This window comes from Manis pentadactyla, chromosome 10, assembly GCF_030020395.1.
Source record: "Manis pentadactyla isolate mManPen7 chromosome 10, mManPen7.hap1, whole genome shotgun sequence".
Taxonomy (NCBI): domain Eukaryota; kingdom Metazoa; phylum Chordata; class Mammalia; order Pholidota; family Manidae; genus Manis; species Manis pentadactyla.
In genome coordinates this window covers 78,116,208-78,139,027 of record NC_080028.1, presented here as the reverse complement: position 1 = coordinate 78,139,027, position 22,820 = coordinate 78,116,208, and the positions used below count along the sequence as shown (strand labels likewise).

The window sequence follows — 22,820 nt, the reverse complement described above, 5'->3', positions numbered from 1 at the left end:
GCTCTCCTTTTTGGGGACCTGTCTCATGTAGCCCTTCCTCGCCTGGATCCCTTTCATCTCTTGGAGTTCCATGCTTGCAGATGTAGTTGTGGTTATCTAGGGAGTCGCTCCTGGTTCCTCTCAGGACCTTTTGAGTCCTGCCCCTGGGACCGTAACTGAACCTGTTCCAGTGTTCAGCTAAATATTCTAGCACTTATTTAGTCTCACCCGAAAAAGGTGGGTATTTTTAGAAAGTATAATAAGAATGCACCCCTCTGGATTGAGCTTATACCGTTCATACACCCTTACAGGATGATACAGCTTCACAAACACTAAGTTCTTGTCTGTTCTTGCTGGTGCTTGAGTGCTCTTTATTTCTGTCTCAGGGCATGCATTCATGAGCTCAGGTGCTCGATTTGCCTTGCTAGCGGACTTCATGGGGCATTGTTTGCGCTACTCCTGAGGGAAGCAGGGTAGGGTAGAGGTTAGGTGCAAGCCCAGAGACTAGGTAAGCCTGAAATGAGTTGGGTCCTGTCCTTCACCAGCTACATGACTTGGCAAGCTAGTTATCTCTTTGAGCCCCTGTAAAATGGGAATACTAATAGAAAAAATCTCGTTGGATTAAATGAGATGCTCAGCACATAGTAAGTGCTAGACAAATACTAGTTGCTGCTATTCTTAATATTTCTAGTTCTATACTAAAATATTGCAACATGCTTAAATAGGGGTTTCTCAAGCCTGGCACTGTTGAAGATTTGGCTGGTTAACTCTGTGTTGTGGGGCCATCCTAGGCACTGTAGGCAGTTGAGTAGCATCTCCCTGGTCTCTACCCACCAGATGCGAGCAGCACCCTCCCCCCAAGTTGTGTCAATCAAAAACGTATCCATCCATTGCCCCCAGGAGGCAAAATGGTCTCTGGTTGAGACTCACTGGTTTAAATAAATGCATATATTGTGCTTTCTAAGATTAAATAGAATTTTGTCCATTTGGAATAGCTGGGAATTTCTTGAAACACATTGTGTGAGTGTGATAGAGAATTTGGATTTTTTTGCCTCTTCCTGTGTTACTATGTGCAGCCTTAAAAAAAGTCACTTGAAATAATTCTGTGAGTCAAAGAAATGGTGTCTGGGTGGAGTGGAGCAGCTGGGGCACAGCCCTGGTCCTGACAGTGGGCTCTCTTTGGCAGCCTACTGTAAGAACTCTGTGGACGGTCTGTGGTACTGCTTCGATGACAGTGAGGTGCAGCAGCTGTCGGAAGACGAGATCTGCACACAGACAGCCTACATCCTGTTCTACCAGCGGCGGACCGCTATCCCGTCGTGGTCAGCCAACAGCTCGGTGGCAGGTAAGGCCAATTCTATTTCTGGGCGGTTTTTTCTAGAGTAGAAGATTACATTAAAGGTCCAGAGACTTTCTCCAGAAGGTCTCATGATGATTCTGTCCATTTGCTTGTAAATTCTTGTGTTAGCATTTAGTAAGACCAAAATGACTGCAGTCGGAGAATGAGGGTGGAATGTGTGAGCAGCTATGAACTAGCAGTTCATAGGGTGGTGGAGTAGAACCCAGCGTGGAAGTCGTGGTGTTTCCTCGTGGAGTCAGTGAACTAAAAAACAGATGGCATGCTCCTCTGAAAGCAGAGGGAATGAGGGATTTGGGAATAGAACTAAGACTTGTCTTTGCCACATTTTGGTTTGGTTATCTTGGACCACATCCCATCCTACATACACACTTATCATCTGTGATATGGATGTAATAATACCTACCTCATGGGGTCACTGAATGCATCACAGATGCATGTACATTACAGCCTTTGTAAAGGGTAAAGCACCATTAGAAAGAGTTCTTTTTCTCAGTGAGATGGGCCTGTTCTGTTAGGGGAAGGATTGAAGTTTATAATAATATGAGATGTTATGTTAGATGGATTGGGCGTAGCCTAATGGGATCTGGTCTGCTGTGTTTAATAAATGCAGGAATCAGTACCCACACACAGCATGGATGCAGCCACATACAATCTGAACAAGGTGATACATGCTTGTTAATGCAGAGTATAAGAGATGTGCTGGGACAGGACTTGGTAACCTGTGATCAGGTTAGGGAATGTTAGTTCCCACTCCCCTTGAAGCTTGTGAAGCCAAAGTTTCAAGCTGCTAAAAGGAAGCATCGCTGAAACAAAGTGACCTGCCGCTGGTGTCAGACCCCACCCCATACACCCATCTGTCTGTAGTCACTCAGTTAATAGAAAGTGGTATCTCTAGTGCTACCGTGCGTGCCTCACCTCAGTGCTTTCCAGAGTCTGAGAGATGCTCAGAACTTACACCCTCTTGAGGCCTACCTGAGAAATGTTCTCAATTTCAAGAGCCATTTCTGTTGCTCTGGTGTATATTTAAGGTCTTCCTTGGAATGGACAGGATAGATTGACTTACATCCTTGTATGTGTGTGTTTGTACATTAACAATATATAAATGATTTAAAAATTCCACAAAACAGGCTAAGAAAGTAACAGTGTACTGCCACTGTCTTTTCTCTGTGTCAGAAATCTCACTGCTTGTGCTTTAAACAGTGCTTTGAACAATGTTTAACATGTAGGTGCTTCATAAGTCTTTGTAAAGTGAATGATTATATGAACCATTGCCTGTATTTCATTCTGTTGCCAGCACTTAAGACTTGGACTTTGCACTATGAAGTATCTATCCCTGTACTTGCATCTCATCATCACACATGCGTGTGGAAATCTGCCCCCATTCATTGCATCTTAACAGGACACTAGAAGGCACAGTGGGGGCCTGGGAGTTCATGCTCACCCGGCAGTGAGGGCAGTGAGGGCACACACACCATTGTGAGGGTGTGTGCCCCACAGGCTGGCCCGGAGCTCTGGCCTGACCTCAGCAGCTGCTTCCTCTTCTGCAGGCTCCACAAGTTCTTCCTTGTGTGAACACTGGGTCAGCCGGCTCCCAGGGAGCAAGCAAGCCAGCGTGACCTCTGCAGCTTCCTCCAGACGCACCTCCCTGGCCTCGCTGTCTGAGTCCGTGGAGATGACCGGGGAAAGGAGTGAAGATGATGGTGGGTATAGGTTTTGGTGACCAGTTTCCACAATGGCAACTCATGGACTCAGCATAGGGTCCCTCTAAGTCCTGAGCAGATAGTGGGAGAAGGTGCAAGGGTCACAGAGAGTGGGGCTGCTTGGCTGTGGTTGCTGTCTCCAGTAACAACTCATGTGTGTCATTGGCTTTTCCCCTGGGACCCAGGACTTTATCCTCCCACTTCATTATTTTCCACGTTTGAGGTCTAGTGTGGATGCTGGAGCTTTAACTTTAAATTTGTACAATAAGGTATATGCTTATTCCAAAGTGCTTTTTGAAATCCTCAAAAGAGCTGCAAGGGGACTTAGGGAGGTTGGGTTTGCCCAGGGCCACCTGGTGAGGAGTCACTGTGCTGGGCTCGATGGGGGGCTCCCCACTCTCTGAGCTTCTCACCTTTGTACCACACTGCTTCCCATAGAGGAATTTGTAGTATTTTTTTTTTACTTCAGAAACATCTAGAATAAAAACTGTTGCCCCTGCATAAAGGTAGTTTTTAGGAATTCTGAAGATAGTCATAATACAAAAACCTGGAAAATTTGATACAAACTGAACTCTGTTTTTTGGTTTTTTTTTTTACGCTCACTTAGTGGCTGAGTGATGGCAGCAGAGTGCTCAGCTCTAACAGGGACCCCAGGTGGTGTGGGATGGATCAGGCAGGCAAAGTGCTGAGAGCTGGAAGGAGGGGACAGTGAGCTCAGCTTCTGTAATGAGGGTGGTGACTCATCTTCCAATAGGTCTCATTCTGCAGCCGGCCTTTCCATCACTGTAACCTGCTGATGGTCATGGATAACTGTGAGAACGTGAGGTGTAGGGAAAAGCAGGTAGTTGGAAGAAGAAAGCCAGGCTAGGAGATGTGTGTCGTGGTTGCAGCTTTGCCACCTTTTCTGGCTTGTTGCTTCTTTATTTTGTAAAATAAGAGTATTGAGCTGTAATCGCTAAGCTCCTGACTTTTTATGAGAAACTGATGAGTGAATCTTGATGCTTTTTTAGGTGAAGGTTATTTTCAGTGCCGCCTTTAAACTTAGAATTCACTGTCATTTTAACAATAAGCCTGGATGTAGTTTGTCTCCAGTCTTTTCTGAAAGTGTGGTTGGTGAAATCAATATCCTTGTAAGCCTCATCATCGTACAGGGATGCTGGGTGGTGTCCACAGAACAGAGCCTCTCTCGGGATCTTATCTAGATAGAGTTTTGTAAATACCGCAGCTGCAGTGTCAGTTATGTGTAGCTTTTAATTATGAATATTTTCTTTGGAAGTTTTAAGTCACTGAAAATGAGTATATTTTTCTAATTATGAATATTTTCTTTGGAAGTTTTAAGTCATTCAGGATGGGAGTGTATCATCTGTTTCTTTCCACTGATCTGCTTTTATAGTCAATAATTACAGGCCAGCCTACATGTGGTATTGATGGGGGTGGTGGTGGGGTGGTTCTTGTACTAACTTTGCCTCTAATTATTTGTGCAATCTTGGGCAAGGACTTCACCTCTGTGAGCCCCGGGTGTCAGTAAGATGACACAGCTGTATTAGTAGCTTACATTTATTGAGCATCTGTGGAATGCCATGTGCCTTGCTAGGGCACAGGAATTTGAAGGTTTTATTTAATTGTCAGAGTAGCCCTGTAAGTTAGGGGTCAACAAACTAGGGCCTACTGGCCAACTGTAGCCCCTCCCTTTACTTGGAGATAAGGTTGTATTGGAATGTAGCCATACCCATTTGTTGTGTCATTCATGGTTGCTTTCATGCTACTGTGGCAGAGTTGAATAGCTGGCCTTCACATCCTAAAATATTAACTGTGTGGGCCTTTACAGAAAGAGTCTTGATCCCTGATGGAGAGCAAGAAAGATAGTTTGCTGGTCCCTGAGTTAGAATGCCCCTATTTTATAAATAAGGAGCTGGGCTCAGGAAAGCTGAAGTCACATGGCTACTTCCTGAACCCAGATGTGTGGGCTCTGAGGCCACATGCCTATCGTTGCATGAAGCTTGTCTTCCTTCCATCTTCCAGTATCTTACTATGTTACTGGGATGTTTTGTCGGTTGAGCTTAACAGTGTTCTCTTTACTGCATCCAGGAGGTTTCTCAACTCGACCATTTGTGAGGAGTGTCCAGCGTCAGAGCTTGTCATCCAGATCTTCTGTCACCAGCCCTTTGGCCGTTAACGAAAATTGTATTAGACCTTCTTGGTCCCTGTCTGCTAAGCTGCAGATGCGCTCCAATTCTCCTTCCCGGTTCTCAGGGGACTCACCAATTCACACCTCTGCCTCCACTTTGGAGAAGATCGGGGAGGCAGTTGATGACAAGGTCTCCATCTCTTGTTTTGGTAGCTTGAGGAACCTTTCCAGCAGTTACCAGGAACCAAGTGATAGTCACAGTCGACGTGAGCATAGGGCTATGGGTCGGGCCCCTCTGGCTGTCATGGAAGGTGCATTCAAAGATGAATCAGAGACCCGCACATTGAGCTCCACTGTTGTAGATAAACAGAGCAAAAACTCAGCACAAGGGGATCACTTGCCACCTATCTCTGATCCATTTGATAACAATAACCAGATTGCTTATGTGGACCAGAGTGATTCTGTTGACAGCTCTCCAGTCAAAGAAGTGAAACTCTCAAACCACCCCAGCTCCCTCTTGAAGAAACCAGAGAGCACAACCAAGAGATCCCCTGGCTCCAAAGGCACTTTTGAGCCAGATAGAAGTATGCGGAAAGGGAGGCCGGTCTTGGCAAGCCAGGAATCATCTCTTTCAAGTACATCCCCTTCTTCTCCCGTTCCTGTAAAAGTTTCTATAAAGCCGTCCCGCTCTCGAAACAAAGCAGATTCTTCTTCCAGAGCCAGTGGACGGCGTTCCTCCCCTACCCCTGCCCAACCCAAGAAGGAGTCCTCCCCCAAATCCCAGGACTCCCTGTTGTCTCCTTTGCCCCAGAAGCAGAAGTCAGCTTCTTCCCTTGCTTACACTGCTTCCTCCACGTCTGCCAGGAAAGCCTCAGGCCCTGCCACGAGGGGCCCCTTCCCTCCTGGGAAGAGCAGGACTTCAGACAGGAGCTTAAGTAGAGAGGGCTCCAGACAAAGCCTGGCTTCTGACAGAGCCAGTGTCACCTCGAGCTCCAAACCCAACTCCCCTCGGGTGAGCCAGGCCCGGGCGGGGGAGAGCCGAGGGGACGGAAAACATGTCAGGAGCTCCTCCATGGCCAGCCTGCGGTCCCCCAACACTAGCATAAAGGCTGGTCTGAAGAGGGACAGCAAGTCAGAGGACAAGGGGCTGTCCTTCTTCAAGTCAGCGTTGAGACAGAAGGAAACTCGGAGGTCAACTGATCTTGGCAAGACAGCCTTGCTCTCCAAGAAGGCCGGCGGGAGCTCTGTCAAGTCGGCCTGTAAGAGTGCTGTGGATGACAAGGCAGAGAAAGGCTACCAGCCTCCTGGTGCCCAGCAGTCAAATGCAAATGCAGCTGGGAAGGAGCAGCTTGTCTCCAAGGACCCTTCTTCTGCTAAACATTCTCTGCTGTCTGCTCGCAAATCCAAGTCTTCCCAGCTAGACTCTGGAGCTCCCTTGTCTCCTGGTGTCAGGCAGTCCGCTGAGAAATCCTCAAAAAAGTTATCTTCTAGCATGCAAACCTCTGCACGGCCTTCTCAAAAACCTCAGTGATATTTCTGCAATCCAAGTGTTTTATCTGTAAAGATGTTAACTTATTTAGAACCCCTTCTCTCCCACCAATGTCCTCTGTGCTTTTGTTTTGTATCTTTTGGGTTCCGTGCCTGATGTGTGTGTGCGTGTGTGTACACGTGTGTGTACGCGTGTATGTGTGTATAGAATTCAACTGCAAATTGTTAAAAGCGTCGCCTTACTCTGCCATTGAACCAAATAACAGCCATAGGCAAAGCATTGATACCAAGCTAACTGGAATAATCATAGACAATACCCTGGATTGTCTCTTTAGCAATTATACATATTTCTTACTAGAGAACTCTAATGACTTTTTCTTTGGACACTAGGGTTTTGAAACCTGTGAACCAGTTAAGCTCTCATGAGTGTGTGCTGTAGAAGGATGAATTATTTGACTTGGGTTTCATCTGAGCAGGATTTGTCCTCACAGCTGATTGTCGTGTGGCATCAGGAGCTCTAAAAACTGTGATACTAACAGTGAAACAAACTGAGAGAAAACTTGCTTTCTGCACTTTGGCCCCATCCATCAGTCTTTGTAAAGGGCAATATTTTAACACTAATGTTTCTCAGGTATATACTTAGCTAGTCTAGAATGGATGCACATCAGTAAAAGGATTAAAGAGAAGGTGGCCTAGGGGTGGCTGTCATTTTTCCTACTGCCACAGAAGTTTTTAGAGGTAGACATGTAGTATTTCACTACCTTCATATCTGCAAAGATGTGTGTATCTTAAGCTGTCTTGAGTCTTAGGATATATCCTAAGAGATGGCAAATTGGATAGCCAGAAAGCGAGTCATTAGTAGTTACATTTTTTTCCTTTTAAATTTTCTAGCAAAGGCCATTGAATCCTGAAATAGAGTAGAGCAGTTAATATCTTTGAAAGATTCCTGGGAAAAAATGGATTCTAAACTGGATACATGAATCTGTACCATTTTCCTTCTCTGGTGTTACTTTTTTCTGTTAGAAGTTGAGTGCTCCATGCCGCCCCGTGTGTCCATGTCCATATTTCCTCGTCTTGGAGAGGAAAGAAGCTGCGTAATGCCAAAAGTCAGTGATGTTATGTTGAAGCAATGTGTGACACAAAGTATTACATGTATGCTCTGCTCCTGCCTGTCTGCTATTCAGTAACTCATTTATTCTTCTTTGTGCATAAAAATGTAATCTCTTATCCAAGAACCTCACAAGCAGGATCAGAGCATGTTCCATCTGGCATTGTCAGTGCAAATTGTATTTCTTGTTTTGAGGAACCTCTTAAATTTTCACAGGTAAGCAAGATAGATAGTTTCGCAAGCTTTTTGGAGGTATCCTAGCAATTTTTAGCTTTTTTTCTCTATTTTTCTTTTTTTAAATTAAGCCAAGAGTGTCAGGGTCCTGATTCTCTTTGCATAGCATTTGTCACTTTGCCATGAAATATAGCATGCTAGGTTTATGTGTTTTTAAATACTAACTTTTTTTTTCTCTTTTTAAACATAGACTTTTCAAGTTCTTCCTGAACTCTTGGTGCACAGATCCACTTACCACCCCCTTTTCAGTATTGCTGTGTGTGAAGTGACTAGAACATACCCGTACATAGCTGTGAATTCTGCACTGCCTTTTCAATTTTCTTTTTATTCCTGTCAATACTTGGGAAATGTTTCCGGTGGGTTAGTTAACTTTATTTTGCTGCTGATCTGAGCAATAGCAGTAACTTGCAAGTTTGGAGCCCATTTATGTTGAGGATAGCTGGAATTTTAGGCCCTTGCAATGTTTAAGACTTACGTGTTCAGCCTTGTGAAAGTTACTGTAGTGCTGTATGAAATTCATTCAACATGAGCCTGTTGCCCATTGCACTCAGTCCTGTACTTGTACCTTCACTAGGCTGTCCTCGTCCCACTGTACAGGTATCTGTGGTTTCCCAAAGCACTGTGGCTTGCCCCTGCTGTAGTACACCTGCTGATGACCAGCAGCCTTCGATATTACTATTGCTTCCAATGGCACATTGGCAGCCTGATGGGTGTTTAGCACCACTAGTTTTCCTCTGTCACTTTTCTTTCCTGAAAAAGATGCAATACATATGGGATGGTCAATATCAGGAATTGAATTTTTGTCTGATTTGAACCTCTCATATGTCTTTAATAGGTAAATCTCATTTGAAATGTTCTATTTGAAGCTCTGAAATAGTCTTAGAATTGTAGTTTGCACAAACTGTTTTAATCTTTTGGGGGGCTGTAATCAGTTAAGCATTAATAGAAACTATTTTAATTTTCACAGTGGTAAATATTTTTATTATTGAGTCCTCCAGAGACAGATTTTCCATTACATTTGGTGTCCTTAAAAAAAACCCAGAACTCTACAAACTCCTTTAATTTTTCATGGGATCTAGAAATAAAATTTCATTATATATAAATTATGTTTGTGGAGCTTAGTCCTTCGTACAGATTTAAATGGAAAAAAGAATCATGAAGTATTATGGCATTTCTAGGTATCTTTAAGCTATTATATTTCCATGCTTGGTAAACAGTGAATATTACATCTCTAACTACTAGGTACAACTGTTAAGCCACTAGAAAAGGATATTTTGCTGAAAAATTTGAAGGTGTTCATTAAGGTATGAAGTACCTTGTGGGGAAATTATTACTTGGTTCAACTCAATTCTTTGGTAGGGTTTGGGACTTGGTGTTTGTTTTGTTTTTTCTTTGTTTCCTGGTGATGTTTGGCATAATGAGCATATATGTGTTTTGGGGCTAAAAATCATCTGCTAAGGATGGTTGGCCTGGGTTTCTTGTTGACAGCCAGGTGGGTCTGATTAGAGCTGTCATTCTCTGGGGCACAAAGTAATCACCAACAGTGGTGTGCATCTATAATGTTTGTTTGCTTTTTAAACACTTCTTATTCTTAGTTCTTTTCCTGAAAACTGCCAGTGCACAGAGGCTATATCATTCCTAAACACAGGCCTACACCTTGCCTTTGTAATCCCTTGTATAATGTGGAAGCACAAAGAAACTGTTAGGCTCATGTCATCTCATGACCATCTCCCACCCCTTTTGTATTTTCTCATCCTAAAAGCAGCCTAACTGAAAGTAGTACTATGCTGGACCAATAGAAATGGACATGGGGATATTTGTGGTATGGTAAATTACTGTAATTGCCTGTGAGGCTGCCTTAGACTCTTTTGTGACTGTTCTTTCATCATTCCTTCTGCAAACATTTGTTGAGGGCCTGCTTTGCTTGCAAAGGTGAGCTGAAAGCTTCAGGAATTTGCTGTGGCTGAGGAGCCCTGGGAGCACAGTGCATGAACCAGGGGTGCTGGTGATGACCTAAACGGAGTGGCAGTCCTTCTGAACAAAAAGATCAGCCGGATCCTGGCGACTCGGCTAATGCTTGTGGTCCTCTTCAGCAAGTCTGGTCTGTTCTGAAAACCAAAAGTGCCCTTCCTCATCTCTGGAAACATTTTACTCTTATGTCCACTTTTTTCAGACTTATCTCTTTCTACTACTTAGGGGTTGAAAATCCATCGCAAAGTCACTTTTCATTACAATTTGGTCTTGTACGTTTGTATGAGATGGATGTGGGGATTTTTTGGGGAGGTGGGGAGAAAAATTGTCATCCCTCTAAAATAACTATCATAAAAAAATAGGAACAATATGTAAAGGAAACAGTAGTGACAGACTTGAGGCAAAATGGAGCAGAGAAGAGCTTGTGAACAAAGCTCATTATTTCAAATAAACATGTTTTTAAAAGTAGATTGACATCTGATGTTACATTTCACTCTTAACAAATTACTGAACAAATGAAATTATTGTTTCCTGTGTAGATTATTATAATTACTGGATGCAAAGATAATTAGTGTTTCTGGGTTGGACCTTTGAGGGAGTGTGCAAATCATAAGCACAGTTTCAATAAAACATATTCTGTGAGGAGTGTTGAACTTGCATTATTTGGAATTGAGGAGAGCAAAATTTTCTGACCAGTGCCTATATCATAAACACAAAAAGTAGCTGTTATTGTGCAGGCTGTCTTAAATTTCACAAAGGATCCATTCTTGCTAAATCTGACTATTTTGGGGAGAAATCCTTTTATTTACATGAACACTCAGTATTTCACACTACCTTTAGATCAACTCCCAAGGTGTTTGTTTTGCAACTGTATTTGGAGCATGACCAATAATTTTTTCCCCAAGTAATGAAAATAATTTTGCATGGCTTCCATCTGACCCAGAAAGCATGCTCTTATTACCTATGCAAACAACTAATAAATACAGACTACACTAAATGTAAATTGAAAAAAACAAAAACAAAAAACAAGGCAACTCTTAAATTGTGGAGCTCTATTTTTGGATCTGTATTTTTTAAATGTGGCTTAATCATCAGTATAGAGGAGCATGAATGTGAATTCTTGATTTGCTTTGCACATGTTTCTCTGCTGATTTTTTTAATCATTGGCAAGATTGTGTGTAAAATAATATTTTGCAAGCAGGAGTAGAATTGGATATGTTGAACACACACTGGTTTATACACTGTATTTAGCTTGAAGACTTTCCTAAAGTATGTTGTTCTAAAAATAACCTGCCATTTTCTATAGATCTTAATTTTTTTATATCTTACAGGGTTCTATCATGGTCACAAGGAGAGAATGTGGCTTCTAATAGTGCTAACAATTTTACAATGCTTTTGTAAAGACAGAGCTGTTTTAGAAAGTTTTTGAAGCTTCCCAACCAGTGGTCACAATAAGACTAAGCCCGTGGCATTGTGATAGAGTTGTGCAGTGGATGAGGTTCTAGATCGGTTACATATTCATTAAAAGCAGGTGTTCCCCAATTTTAGGGAAAAGGGAGATCCATCGCTGACTTGGGAGGCTATTTGAAATCACACACTTGTACTCTCCCCAAGATGTGGAGCATCTTTGGAGTGACTTGGCTCAGATTCTCAGACTCAGTGTTCACTGGAGCCATCCAAGGAACTTGTAAAAATGCCTGGGTCCCACTTCCAAGCTTTAGGTCTAAGTAGTGTAGAGGTGGGTCCCAGGAATTGCTGTATGTTTTAAAGCTCCTTGGTGTTTCTAATTTGCAGTCAGAATTGAGAATCACTGTGATAGGCGCCCCCTCCTCTTGCAGAGAACTATAGTGAGACTCACTGCCGTGTGAATTTTCAGGAGGGACTCAGTTTCCCCTGTTATGCTGGAGAGGAAAGACAAAAATAGATTGGGAACTACTGATATCAGCCTCTTGTTTGAAGTAAGGGGTTGGGAGCACTTTCTGATTTGAGGCGCAATTGGGAGCTTGGAGCATTTTGTGTGTGGCCCAGCACTTCCCAGTCTGGTGGGATTCTGTGGCCTTCAGTTTGCAGGTGCAGGCAGAGTGCCCCATGGGTGTGCACCCTACCCAGAGCCTTTCTCTGGGTGTTATTGTGGGGCAAGACCCATGGGGCAGTAGGGAAGTCACCCTGAGTTAGAAAATGCTGAAGTAAAGCCTTCTAGGGCCTTGGAAAACCTGTCCCTGATTTTGATAGAGGACTGCCTCTGTGGTAATTACAATAGCAAGCCCCAGGCTGCCACTGAATTTCCTATTTAGCTAATTCTCTACTTAGCCTGAATGTAGTTTCAGGAATAATTTTTAGTTTAAAAATGAGCGTGAAGCATTTCATTTGGAGTCTTTTTTTTTTTTTTGTAACCCTTTTTGACATTTTTTTTCATGTAATTTAAAAATACCAAATAATACCCCCAAATTTGGCAGTATGTTAGCTATGGAGGCAAATGAAATTTAGTTTTAATCTGTGGTGAGCTGAATGCACTACAACATCTTCAAAATAATCTGTTCTGCTCAGGTGGTTTCATCCTGTTGAGCATTATGTTGCCTACAAAAAAAAGGAAACACATTTTTACCTGATGTTTTCAACATTTCAGGGTATAAAGATAATAAGTAAAAATCCAAATTGGAAAATGCTCTTTAGAAAGGCCACTCAAAGCAGGGTTACCTGTGAGAATGGTGAAAATGCAATATGAAACTTCCTAGGTGCTATTTTAAATGGTGTGGTGTCATTATACCAAACAGGGAGACAGGTTATTTCTGAAGCTGAAGTTCTCTTTTGTAGGCCTTTCAGATAATGCATTTATGTTCCCTATAGGCTTGCTCACCAACTGTGCCTCTCACCACTGGTTAAAATTGAATTTCCAGCCCCATTACAAAAGTACTCTGATTGAATGCCTCAGTTTTTACACTGGAATTTCTATAGCTGTCTTAATAGCTGTGTGTCGTATCACTGTACACAAAATGCTTTGGTATTGTTCATGTACCATTTCATAGTGATTTCTGTATAATTTTCTTAGTTATACAGTAGTAATGGAAGGCAGGTTGTCTTTCCTTGAGGCTGGAAAAAAGGTGTGTCGGACGTTTTAAATTATTTTAGATGAAGTGCATGAGATGTGTCACTGGCTTCTGTTATTTATTTGTATGTTTTATTATTCAAGGTGTATGCACTTTTAAGAAGCAGAATTTATATTTTTATGTTTAAAACGTTTTATTTCTGGAACCGCAGTTGGTTATATAGTATATACAGTTGGAATTAAGAGGAAAGTGAAAAATGTAACAAAATATAATAAATTTATTACATGATGCCCTCTTCCAGCTATATTCCTCTTTCTCCTCCTTGCCAACCTGTACCTTTTTAGTGTTGACAAACCTTGGAAATTAAACAAGTTGTATTTGTACTACACCGATCTGTACAGAATGCTTTAATGCTTTAAAATGCTAGTGTTAAATGAAAAAGAAAAGTTATATATAGAAGGAAACATACAGATACTCTATGTGTGAAATTTTTAAAAAGATCACATCCATGCTTATTTAATTTTCATAATCAGATTAATTATTCCCATTTTCTCCAAGAGGCAATGGGCACTGGAACTGGAGAACTCCCATTCTGACTCAATTCCAGCGGACTTTCAATGTTTCATATTTTTTCTCTCGTCTACCAAACTTTGTGGAAGAAATAGTATAAAAGGAACCATTCTTTTCTGGGTACTCTCTTCGTTTTTAACCATTTTGTTCTGGCAATATTTTTCCCACAGTCTACCGCCCCTCAGGACAGGATTCCCTATTAAAGGTGTCACATCCCTTATGACCACGTGGGGGCACTAGAGATCACCATTAACAAATGATTTTAAAAGCCCAGTGTGCATTTTCTTAGTCTCTCTGTCAAAGTACTTATTCAGCATGAGTTGAGTGTATTATCAGTGCGTTAGAGGGGTTTCACTTTAGGTGAATACCACAAGCCACCATTTTTCCTAGAAATTAAGTGCAGGTGATAGAGCAGAGCTTGCTTCCTAAAGTACTGCATTATGGTTAAGGCTGGGGAGGGATACTGTTCCTAACCAACAAGTGTGAACCGCATGCTATAAGACCCAAGGTACTGTACTTACAAACCTCTGATTTTAAATGGTGAAATTGCTTTAGGTTCTATAAAGAATTTAACTGTGTCATACACTGATTATTCAAGAGGTTTCATTATGCCTGAAAGTGTGTGCATGTCATAAAATACAGATTTAATAGTTAGGCAAATATTTAAGGGTCATTTTGTATGTCTCCGTAGAATTTGGAAGATAATATTTGAGTCATCAGTATTTCCCTGCACACTTCCCTGTTACCTCCCTGAAGAAAGCAAATGCATGATAAAGCCCCTCGTCCTGCACCATCTGTGCCCGGTGAGTGGTTCTAGGCCACTGAAACTCCACAGGATGTGGCTTAAAGTCTGTCCCCCACCCCCAACATGCCCTTTCTCTTCCCCAGATAGATGTAGTTGTCCTTTTTGCAGCCCTATCCTGTGTCACAGGTATCTGCACTCTGGTCATCTGCTAGATTTCACCTCTCTGGGTGCATGTGTCTACTTCATTGTAGGACCCTCTGGAATTTGGTCTTGATTTGGCCCAAACTTAGCCATGTTTCTTACCCTCAGCCAACATCTGCTGCACAGGAAGGATGAGGGCTCTCCTCTCCCAGAGGGATAGGTTTTTGCATTATGCCTTGTAACCCAGTGGTTGGTGTTTCTTAGAGTTCAGGGATGTGACATTTATTTGACTTACTCTTGGGACTTCAAACAGCTCAGTTTTTCTTAAAGAAAGTGGGAAGATGATATGAGCTTAACCAGTGGTGTAGTCAGAATCAGCCACCGGCAGGCTCTCCTGCACCTTGCCTTCACCTTGGGTAGGAAGAATTCATGGAGGGCCACTGTACACAGATTCAGTACCCAAGACTCAGGGACAGCGTGGCAGATTTGTCATCCCTTCAGAGAGGGGAAGGGAAGGCCCGGGGCAGGGGGCAGTGGTGGTGGGAGTGAGTTACTGTCGCACTCAATGTTGAAGTCCAGTTCCTTCACGTAGTGCTGCCTCCTGTGTGCCTGAGCATTAGAGGTATGACCATACCCTGAGGAGCTAGCTCGTGTCTAGCAGGGGGCCAAGTGGTAGATGATTAGCATTGCAGTGCACTCTGCTGTGCCATTTACTCATTGCTCTTCCCTTGAGGCATCACCACATTCCCATCCCACTTCCAGCTTACTTTCTGGAATTCTGCCTAGAAGGCTTGTTTCTGAGATGCCCACAGGGCTCTTTCCCTAACCCCCTCTAACGTCTTTACTCAAATGTCACCATCTCAGCCAGGCCATCCCTGACCACCCTTTAAAAATGTTGCAACCCATTTCACATTCTTCTATCTTCTTAATTTTCTTCATATCACTTATCACCAACTGCCACAGTCTCTCTGCAATATACATGCAACATACAGTCGAGACACATACAGAATATATATACTTATAGGAGGGCAGGAATGTTGACCTGTTTACTGCTTTCTTCACAGGACCTTGGAGAATGCCAGGCACATGGTTGTTACTTAATAAATGTTTGTTAACACTTATTGGGCTTGCCTGGGTAATCCACTTAACCATTATGTCACCTCTCTATCTAGAAGATGAGGAAGAACAGTACCTGCATCATGGAGTTGTGAGGATTATATGGGAATGATGTTCTTAAAGCATTCAGCACTGCCTAGCGCAGAGGAAGTGCTCAGTGAGCATATAATAATGGGGATGGGGATGGAGACTGACCGCATGGAGATTTGTGGGAGAAGCATTGGAGTACAACTCACACCTTCAAGCTAGGGAAACGGCTTGCACTTTCTGGAAACCCCAAGAGTCCAATCTTCTGGAATGCAGGTTAGGAAGGCAGGAAGCAGTGGATAAAGGGGGAGGGGATGTTGGTAGAGGCCTTATCTAGAAGGACCTCTTATGACTTAACTACATTTGTCCTGAAGTAAATAAGGATTCAGGAAGATTTTAACTCAGGAGACATGCAGTTCGTGCCTCATCGTGGTCACCACGACAACAGTGTGGCACCAGCGAGCCCCCGTTAGGAGCTTGTGGGAATACGGGTGCAATTTCGGAAGGGCTGATCTAAAACAGTGTTGGGGGACAGAGAGGAGGAGAGCTCCTGGGGGAGGGTGATGTGCTCAGGCCCCAGAGGCAGGCTGCCAGATTTGGATTCTTGTGGTGTGACTTCCTCGCTGGACAACCTCACATTCTTCACCTGTGAAATGTAAAATCTTCATAATTGTTGGGAGGCTTAATTGGGGTGGTTGGTTGGTTTACATTTAATATAATTACTAATGTATTGGTTTTACCTACCTTCTTACTGTTTCTTTGATACGTGTCCCACCTGTTTTCTCTCTTCTTGCCTTTCTTTTAGATCCATCAAGCATTTTGTAAATTCCAATTTCTCACCTCTGTTAGCTTGTTTGTTATTGATCCTTTTACTCTTCTTTCAGATGTGATTTCAACACACATTCTTGATTAATAAGTCTAAGAAAAATTAGTTTTCACCTGTTGAGAGCCTCAGAACACTTTAATTCCATTTTACCCTTTCCACCACTTGATATTTGTTGTGCATTCTAATCTATGTATATTTAACACACATAGATGTATAGCTCACATAACGTTATTGTCAATGTTGGAAGTCAATATTCACTTAGATTTACCAGTATATTTACTTTCCATTGCTCTTCCTCCCTTCCTCCCTTCCTGCATTTCTGTATTTCTTCTGCGGTCATGTTTCTTTTTGCCTGAAGAATTCCCCTTAGTGTTTTTTGTTTTTTTTTAAGCTTGTGCTAATGAAGCATTCTCTTGGTTTTTATTTTATTGGAAATGTCTTTATTTTCCTTTTACTTTTGAAGGTTATTTTCACTGGGAATAGAATTTTAGATTGGAAGGCATTTTCTTTCACTTTCATTCCATGGTCATCTGCCTTTTATTATTTCTGTTGGTAAGTCAGTTATTAGTCTTATAGCTCTTCTTTTGAAAGTATTTTTTTTTTTGTCCCTAAAGCCTTTGAAGGTGCTTCCCTTTGTTTTTCAACCGCTTTATTATGATGGCCCTTGGTGTGGATTTTTTTGTTTTTATCCTGTGCTTCATTAATCACACTTGGGAACTTTTCAGCCATTATCTCTTCATGTATTGCTTCTGATCTATTTTTCCATCCTCTTCTAGGACTCAGTAAATGCATCACCCCAGCTGCCCAGTCTGGAAGCCAGAGATCCAGGCTCGTCTCTGCTCTTTCCCTAAACCTCATCCTTATGGCTGATCTATTCAGCAGCCCTGTCCAGATCTGCTCCACAGTAATGTCTGAAATCTGCTCACTTCCCTTTCTTTCCACTGACAAGTCCAAATCACCACAGTCTTGATGGAACTTACACACCAGCCTCTTAACTCTGCCCATTCCTCCAGCCCTGTCTTTCATCACTCTCTCTTCACTTGTAGCCACAGAAGCCACCTTTTAGTGTCTTGACCACAGGGCCTTGGCACTTGCTGTGTCCTCTGCCAGGAATGCTCTTCTCCTACATAGATTTTCATATGGCAAGTCCTTTCTCATCTCAGTGGAACCTCAGGAGGTCTTCTTGGACCCCATATCCTATGGTGTCTTCCCACTCTGCAGTCATTCTTTATCCCATTACCATTTTATTTTCATGAAGGGTCTCAGTCTCTGGTATTCTTATTTATTTCTTCACTAATTTATCATCCATCTTCCCCACCAGAATGTACAAAATGTCCAACCAAAGAAGGCTTTGTTATTTCAATTTCACACTATATACTGAGTATACAATGTAAATTTGAATGTGAATTGAAAATATTCATGTATTTTCAATTCACATTCAATACATGTAATACATGTATACTGAGTATACAATGTAAAATTGAAATGTGAATTGAAAATATTCAATTTTATGTATACTGAGGCTCAAAGAGAGTAACTTACCTAAAAATTACACAGGTAGTAAGTGATAGACCTTAGGTATGAACCTAAGCCTATTAATTCAAACCTCGTGTTTTTTTTACATTATTACTCCAATACCCGGCACTATGTTAAATAAGGGAATTTAATAATCAATATATACAACTGCATTTAGTAATACACTTGCTAAAGGATAAATCCTTCTAGATTGTACAAAGTCCATTGTAATCTGGGAGTAAATCTTATTACAATAAATATGGGAAGTGAGGAAATTTCTACTTTTTAATAACAGACTTCTGGAGAACCTCCTTGGCTGATTTTTTTTGAACCTAACTTACAAAATTCTTTAGATTCACAGAAAAGTTTCAAAAAATGCTTCAGAGAATTCCCATATGCTCTTACCCCTGCTTCCCCCAGTATGAGCCTCACCATCATACAACGTTGAAAACCAGAAGTTAACATTGGTATAATGCTATTAACTAAACTACAGCCTTTTTCTGGATTTCACCAGTTTTTCCACTCATGTCCAACCCCAGACCCCACATGCACTTAACTGTCATGTCTCCTTACTTCCTCCAATCTGTGATGGTCTTTCATGACCTTGGCAATTTTGAAGGGTGCTGGCCAGTTATCATATAGAATGATACAGATTTGTCTTGTGCAATGCCATTAGATTGATTGAGGTTTTGCATTTTTGGGGGACAAGAATATCACAAAAGCAGTGTGTCCTTTTCAGTGTGTCATGAGGAGAATATGACATTGATACGGTCTTATCCTTGGTGGTGATGTTAAAACCTCAGTCACTGGTTAAAGGGATGTTTTCTGGGTTTCCCCACTGTCAAATTACTGTTTCCTTACTTAATAAGTGTCCTGAGGGAGATACAGTAAGACCATACAAACATCCTGTTTCTCTTCAAACTTTGGCCCACTCATTTTAGCATCCATCAGGGGATCTTGCCTGCAACAGGTTTTATTATTGTGGTGTTCTAATGGTGAGAGAATGACATTTTATTTATTTTATTTTTTAGAGATTTTATTGAGGTACAATTGACATAATATTGTGTTTGTTTCTGTTGTTCAACATAGTGATTTGACATTTATATGTATTATGAAATGCTGAGAACGAAAATTTAAGAACCTGACCTAACAAGCCCAGGCACAGGGCAGGTGAGGGGGCTGGATCAGGGCGTCAGCAGTGTCATCAGCGACCACAGCTCTCCTCTCCTCTGTTCTCAGCCTGTTAGCCTCTGTCCTCAGACTGGGCCTTCGGTGGCCGCCACAGTTCTGTACACTTGACAACATCCAGTTGAAGGATGTAGGACCTTTCTCTGCCCAGGTCTCTTGATCAGTAAGGAGAATATTCCCCAGGTCCCACCCCCCTCTGCAAACCTTCCCTCTCATTGACCAGGATCATGTCACTGCCAATGACCGAGTTGCAAGGAAGACGAAAGCAGTGAGCACCTGGCATTTCTAGCTAGTGTTTTGGGGGTAGGAGGGTGGGTTCTGGCAGAGAAGAAACTGGGGGAGTGAGTGCTGTGGAGGCAGCGCCTGGTGTCTGCCACCTTGTGCCCTGCAACCACGGGTGTTCAGTAAATCTCCCAGTCAGTGAAGCTCTTGGCTCTTGCCTTGAGACATAATCTGCCATCACCTGGAAGCACTGGAGCTCTTGACTGTGGAATCAGAGAGAAAAGGGTGACTGGGAGAGTGAATTAGGGGAACGGTGAGGTCAGCATGGAGAGGATGGCAGGATCGCAAGGGAGGGTCCCTGGTCAGGATCCCTGGCTCGGTGCCCCACCCCATTAACTCCATCGTGCCTTGGTCTCTAGCAGGATGGTGCGCCTCTGGCCCTGCTGTTCCTCTACCAAAGCCTAGAGAGACCTCAGGCATTTCTGAAGGAAGGCAGAGAAACTTGCCTGCTACACCCAGCTGCCTCCACTAAAAATGTTCTCCGGAGGCAGAGGGTGCGGAAGGGCAGCCCTGTTCTGTATGCTCAGGCATCTGGCTCGCGGGGCTCCAGACGCAGCATGGTGGCTTGTTTTGTAAATAATGGCATTGTTATAAATATATAATAAGTCAAGGGACTGCAGCGCATGAAAAATTGATGAGGTCCCTGTGTGGGAAATGCGGGCTTTTCTCTACGTATGCTCTGGAGGAGGCAGTTAGAGGCTGGCATCTGCTCAGGCTGACACCTGTATTTGTGGTGGGGCTGATGAATGGCCAGAGAAATACTCGCCATGTTTAGGAAGCATCGATCCATCATGCTGGAGTTTAGGCTGAGGGAGGAATTCACAGCCATCGATATTCGCTGCGTTTATTAAGCACCGCGCGTGGTGAGAGACAGCGAGTCCTGCACTGGCCCCGGGAGCAAGCGCCTCCAGAAAGGGCACGGTGGCTCCTTGATGAATGACTTTAATAAGAAGCAGCTTGGAAGTACCTTCAAGTAAGAAACTAATAACAATAATGAGCTGTTTCTTAATCATTTATTTATTTTATAATATATGCCCTGCCTGCTCTGGAGAAAGAATGGAAGTAGCTTGCAATTAAAACACATCTACCCAGGATGGTTCAAATGAAGATAAACATGAGATCAGAAGCGGGAGTGAATTTTTCTTAATCAACTTCCCTGCGGCCCTCTGAGAATACTGTATTACTGTTCCACAGTGGCCACCCTTTGCTCCACAGAGCTATGGGATGTAGCTGATGCAAAGCAGGGGCTGAAGGTGTCATGGAGACAGGAGGATGAGGCGGGAGCATGATGTGACCTGTAGTCTCAGCATCTCAGCACTGGGCTTCCAGCCACATTTGCATTTCATTTATCATCCCTCCAAAAAATCTGTGTGTCTGCAGCAGGGTGGCATGAAAAATTAATGCCCCCGTGTCAAGCAGAGCTTGTCAGAGTGACGGTGCAGAAAGGGAATAACAAAGGGACGACACATGTGGTTCTACTTAACAACCACTGTCATGTCCCCAGAATGCCTTCTCCTAAGCCTGCGTGTCGGACTAATGGGGCTTCTGCAGCCAGACCCTCCCTGCAGGCTGAGGGCAGAGGGCCTGTCTTCTGTGCACAGCAGGCAGGCCATGTCAGAATGTGCTGACCTGCCTCCCCGCCCCTGTGGGAGCAGAAATGGCTGTGGTTGGAGCTGTGGGGCCAGTTGGCCAATCTTTGCCGAGCCATCCTGGGCTATAGGAGAAGGAAGGCAGCCCCCAAGGGTTCTCATCAGGCTAACGTGGAGATGTTCCCAAGCAGCTCCAGTGTGGGATTCTCTGGGGAGTGGGTGGGTGGGGGACAGGCGGGGGAGGAGGGGAGATTTGAGTGTGTGTTACCTCAGAATCCCCATGAGAGTAGAGTGGAAGTTCCCCCTCACGTTTAGACTCAACAAATGTTTGTTCAGCCTGAATGTCAGGTTGGCTCCTTCCTGGTCTCTGGTCGTAGTGTGGGAACAGCCACCCCCTTCCTGCAGCAGGGAGGGTCTAATGTAGCTGCTTTAAGATCATACATCTAAAGCTGGACTGTGTGGTTCAAATCCCAGGTGTGCTGCTTCCTAACACTGTAGCCTTGGGCAAATTTGTTCAACATTTTTGTGCTTCAGTATCATATATGTAAAGTGCTTAGAAAAATGTCTGGTGCTTGGTGTTAGCTAAATTAGTGATTATGATTTCCCTGATCTTCATCCGAGGTGAGCGAATGGGAAGGCATGCAACTCAGTGACCCCCTGAAAAGATCACACGTGGCTCGAGCTTTGGACAGAGTTAGGAACTTGTTTACCTGCTGAATGGCCTTGGGGAAATATACATTGTCTTCTGTCTGGTGGACCCACAGAACAAAAGAAACCCCTCTTGCCTCCCTTTCCTAGCAAGGATGAGCATAAAGGTGATGTTGGTTTATGCGATGAACCGCTCCCACCCAAGCCAGGGCCAAGCAGGGCATTCTCTTCTTACAAAGTAGAAAGGAACGGTGCTTTTTTGCCCTCTATGGAAACTTGGTAGTATTTCTGAATTAAGGCACTGGATCTCTTCCCTCATTGCACATTAGAATCCCCTGGAGAGTTTAAACAATTACTCAAGTCTAGAACCCTCACCTAGAGATTCTGATCCACTGGGTCCAAGGTGAGGCCTGGAAAACAATGTATGGCTCCCCATGTGTTAATTCTTTCCCTGTCAGACAAGGGAGGAGGCGATGAATGAATCAAGATGATCTGCAGGAGATGGGTAGGACTATGATAACAAGATCAGGGAGGTGTGTGCGCCTCTGGTATAAGAGCTGAAACGTGACTTCACGTGTGACATGAATGATAACTGAGGCAGAAGTCGTGAAGGTGGTTCTAAAATAGTTTGGAAACCCTGGGGTAGATCATTCACTGTGGTTTGTGGCTGGGTGAGCCACCACGTTCCTTGCTCTAGTGCATGAAATAGGAACTACTATCAACACTTGGGCAAAAATGTTAAGAGGTTTTGAGAAATGAATTTATTTCTCTGGGTTAATGATCTTGTCCTCTGCAGTAGGAACTGGCCATTGTCCTCTGTTTTCCATCCTCTGCCCTGCTGGAGGTTGCATTTACCAGCCTTCCTACAGGTAGGTGTGGCCACATGACCAAGTTCTGGCCAGGAGAATGTAACGGGAAGGGATGCATGCAACTTGCAGATTACATCTTTCATAAGGAAGCAGGTTGCCCTCCACCTCCTCTCTGCCTTCTTGCTTGCTGGGAAATGGTAACACCTGGAGCAGAAAGGGAACCACATGTCGGGGAGGGCAATGCAACTCTGCAGCTCTGCACTATTGTGTGAGAGAAGATAAAAGCCTGTTGTTCTACAACATTGTTAGGTCTTTGTCTCAGCAGCAGAGCCTGTACCCTAACTAACAT

The 22,820-nt window shown here is 43.3% G+C and overlaps 1 protein-coding gene across 3 annotated transcripts in view; it reads left to right on the top strand.

The window, feature by feature from the left end:
- Positions 1-13,303, top strand: part of USP31 (ubiquitin specific peptidase 31) — a 96,119-nt gene extending 82,816 nt beyond the window's left edge. For 2 of the 3 annotated variants that reach the window (XM_036916970.2, XM_036916968.2), the window contains 3 exons: positions 1,166-1,324; positions 2,887-3,039; positions 5,128-13,303. In XM_036916970.2, coding sequence (XP_036772865.2) covers positions 1,166-1,324; positions 2,887-3,039; positions 5,128-6,698 — 1,883 coding nt within the window. In that variant the 3' untranslated portion in view covers positions 6,699-13,303. The remainder of the gene's footprint in view (positions 1-1,165; positions 1,325-2,886; positions 3,040-5,127) is intronic. The other variant, XM_036916969.2, reaches the window with a different exon arrangement.
- The last annotated feature ends 9,517 nt before the right edge of the window (positions 13,304-22,820 follow it).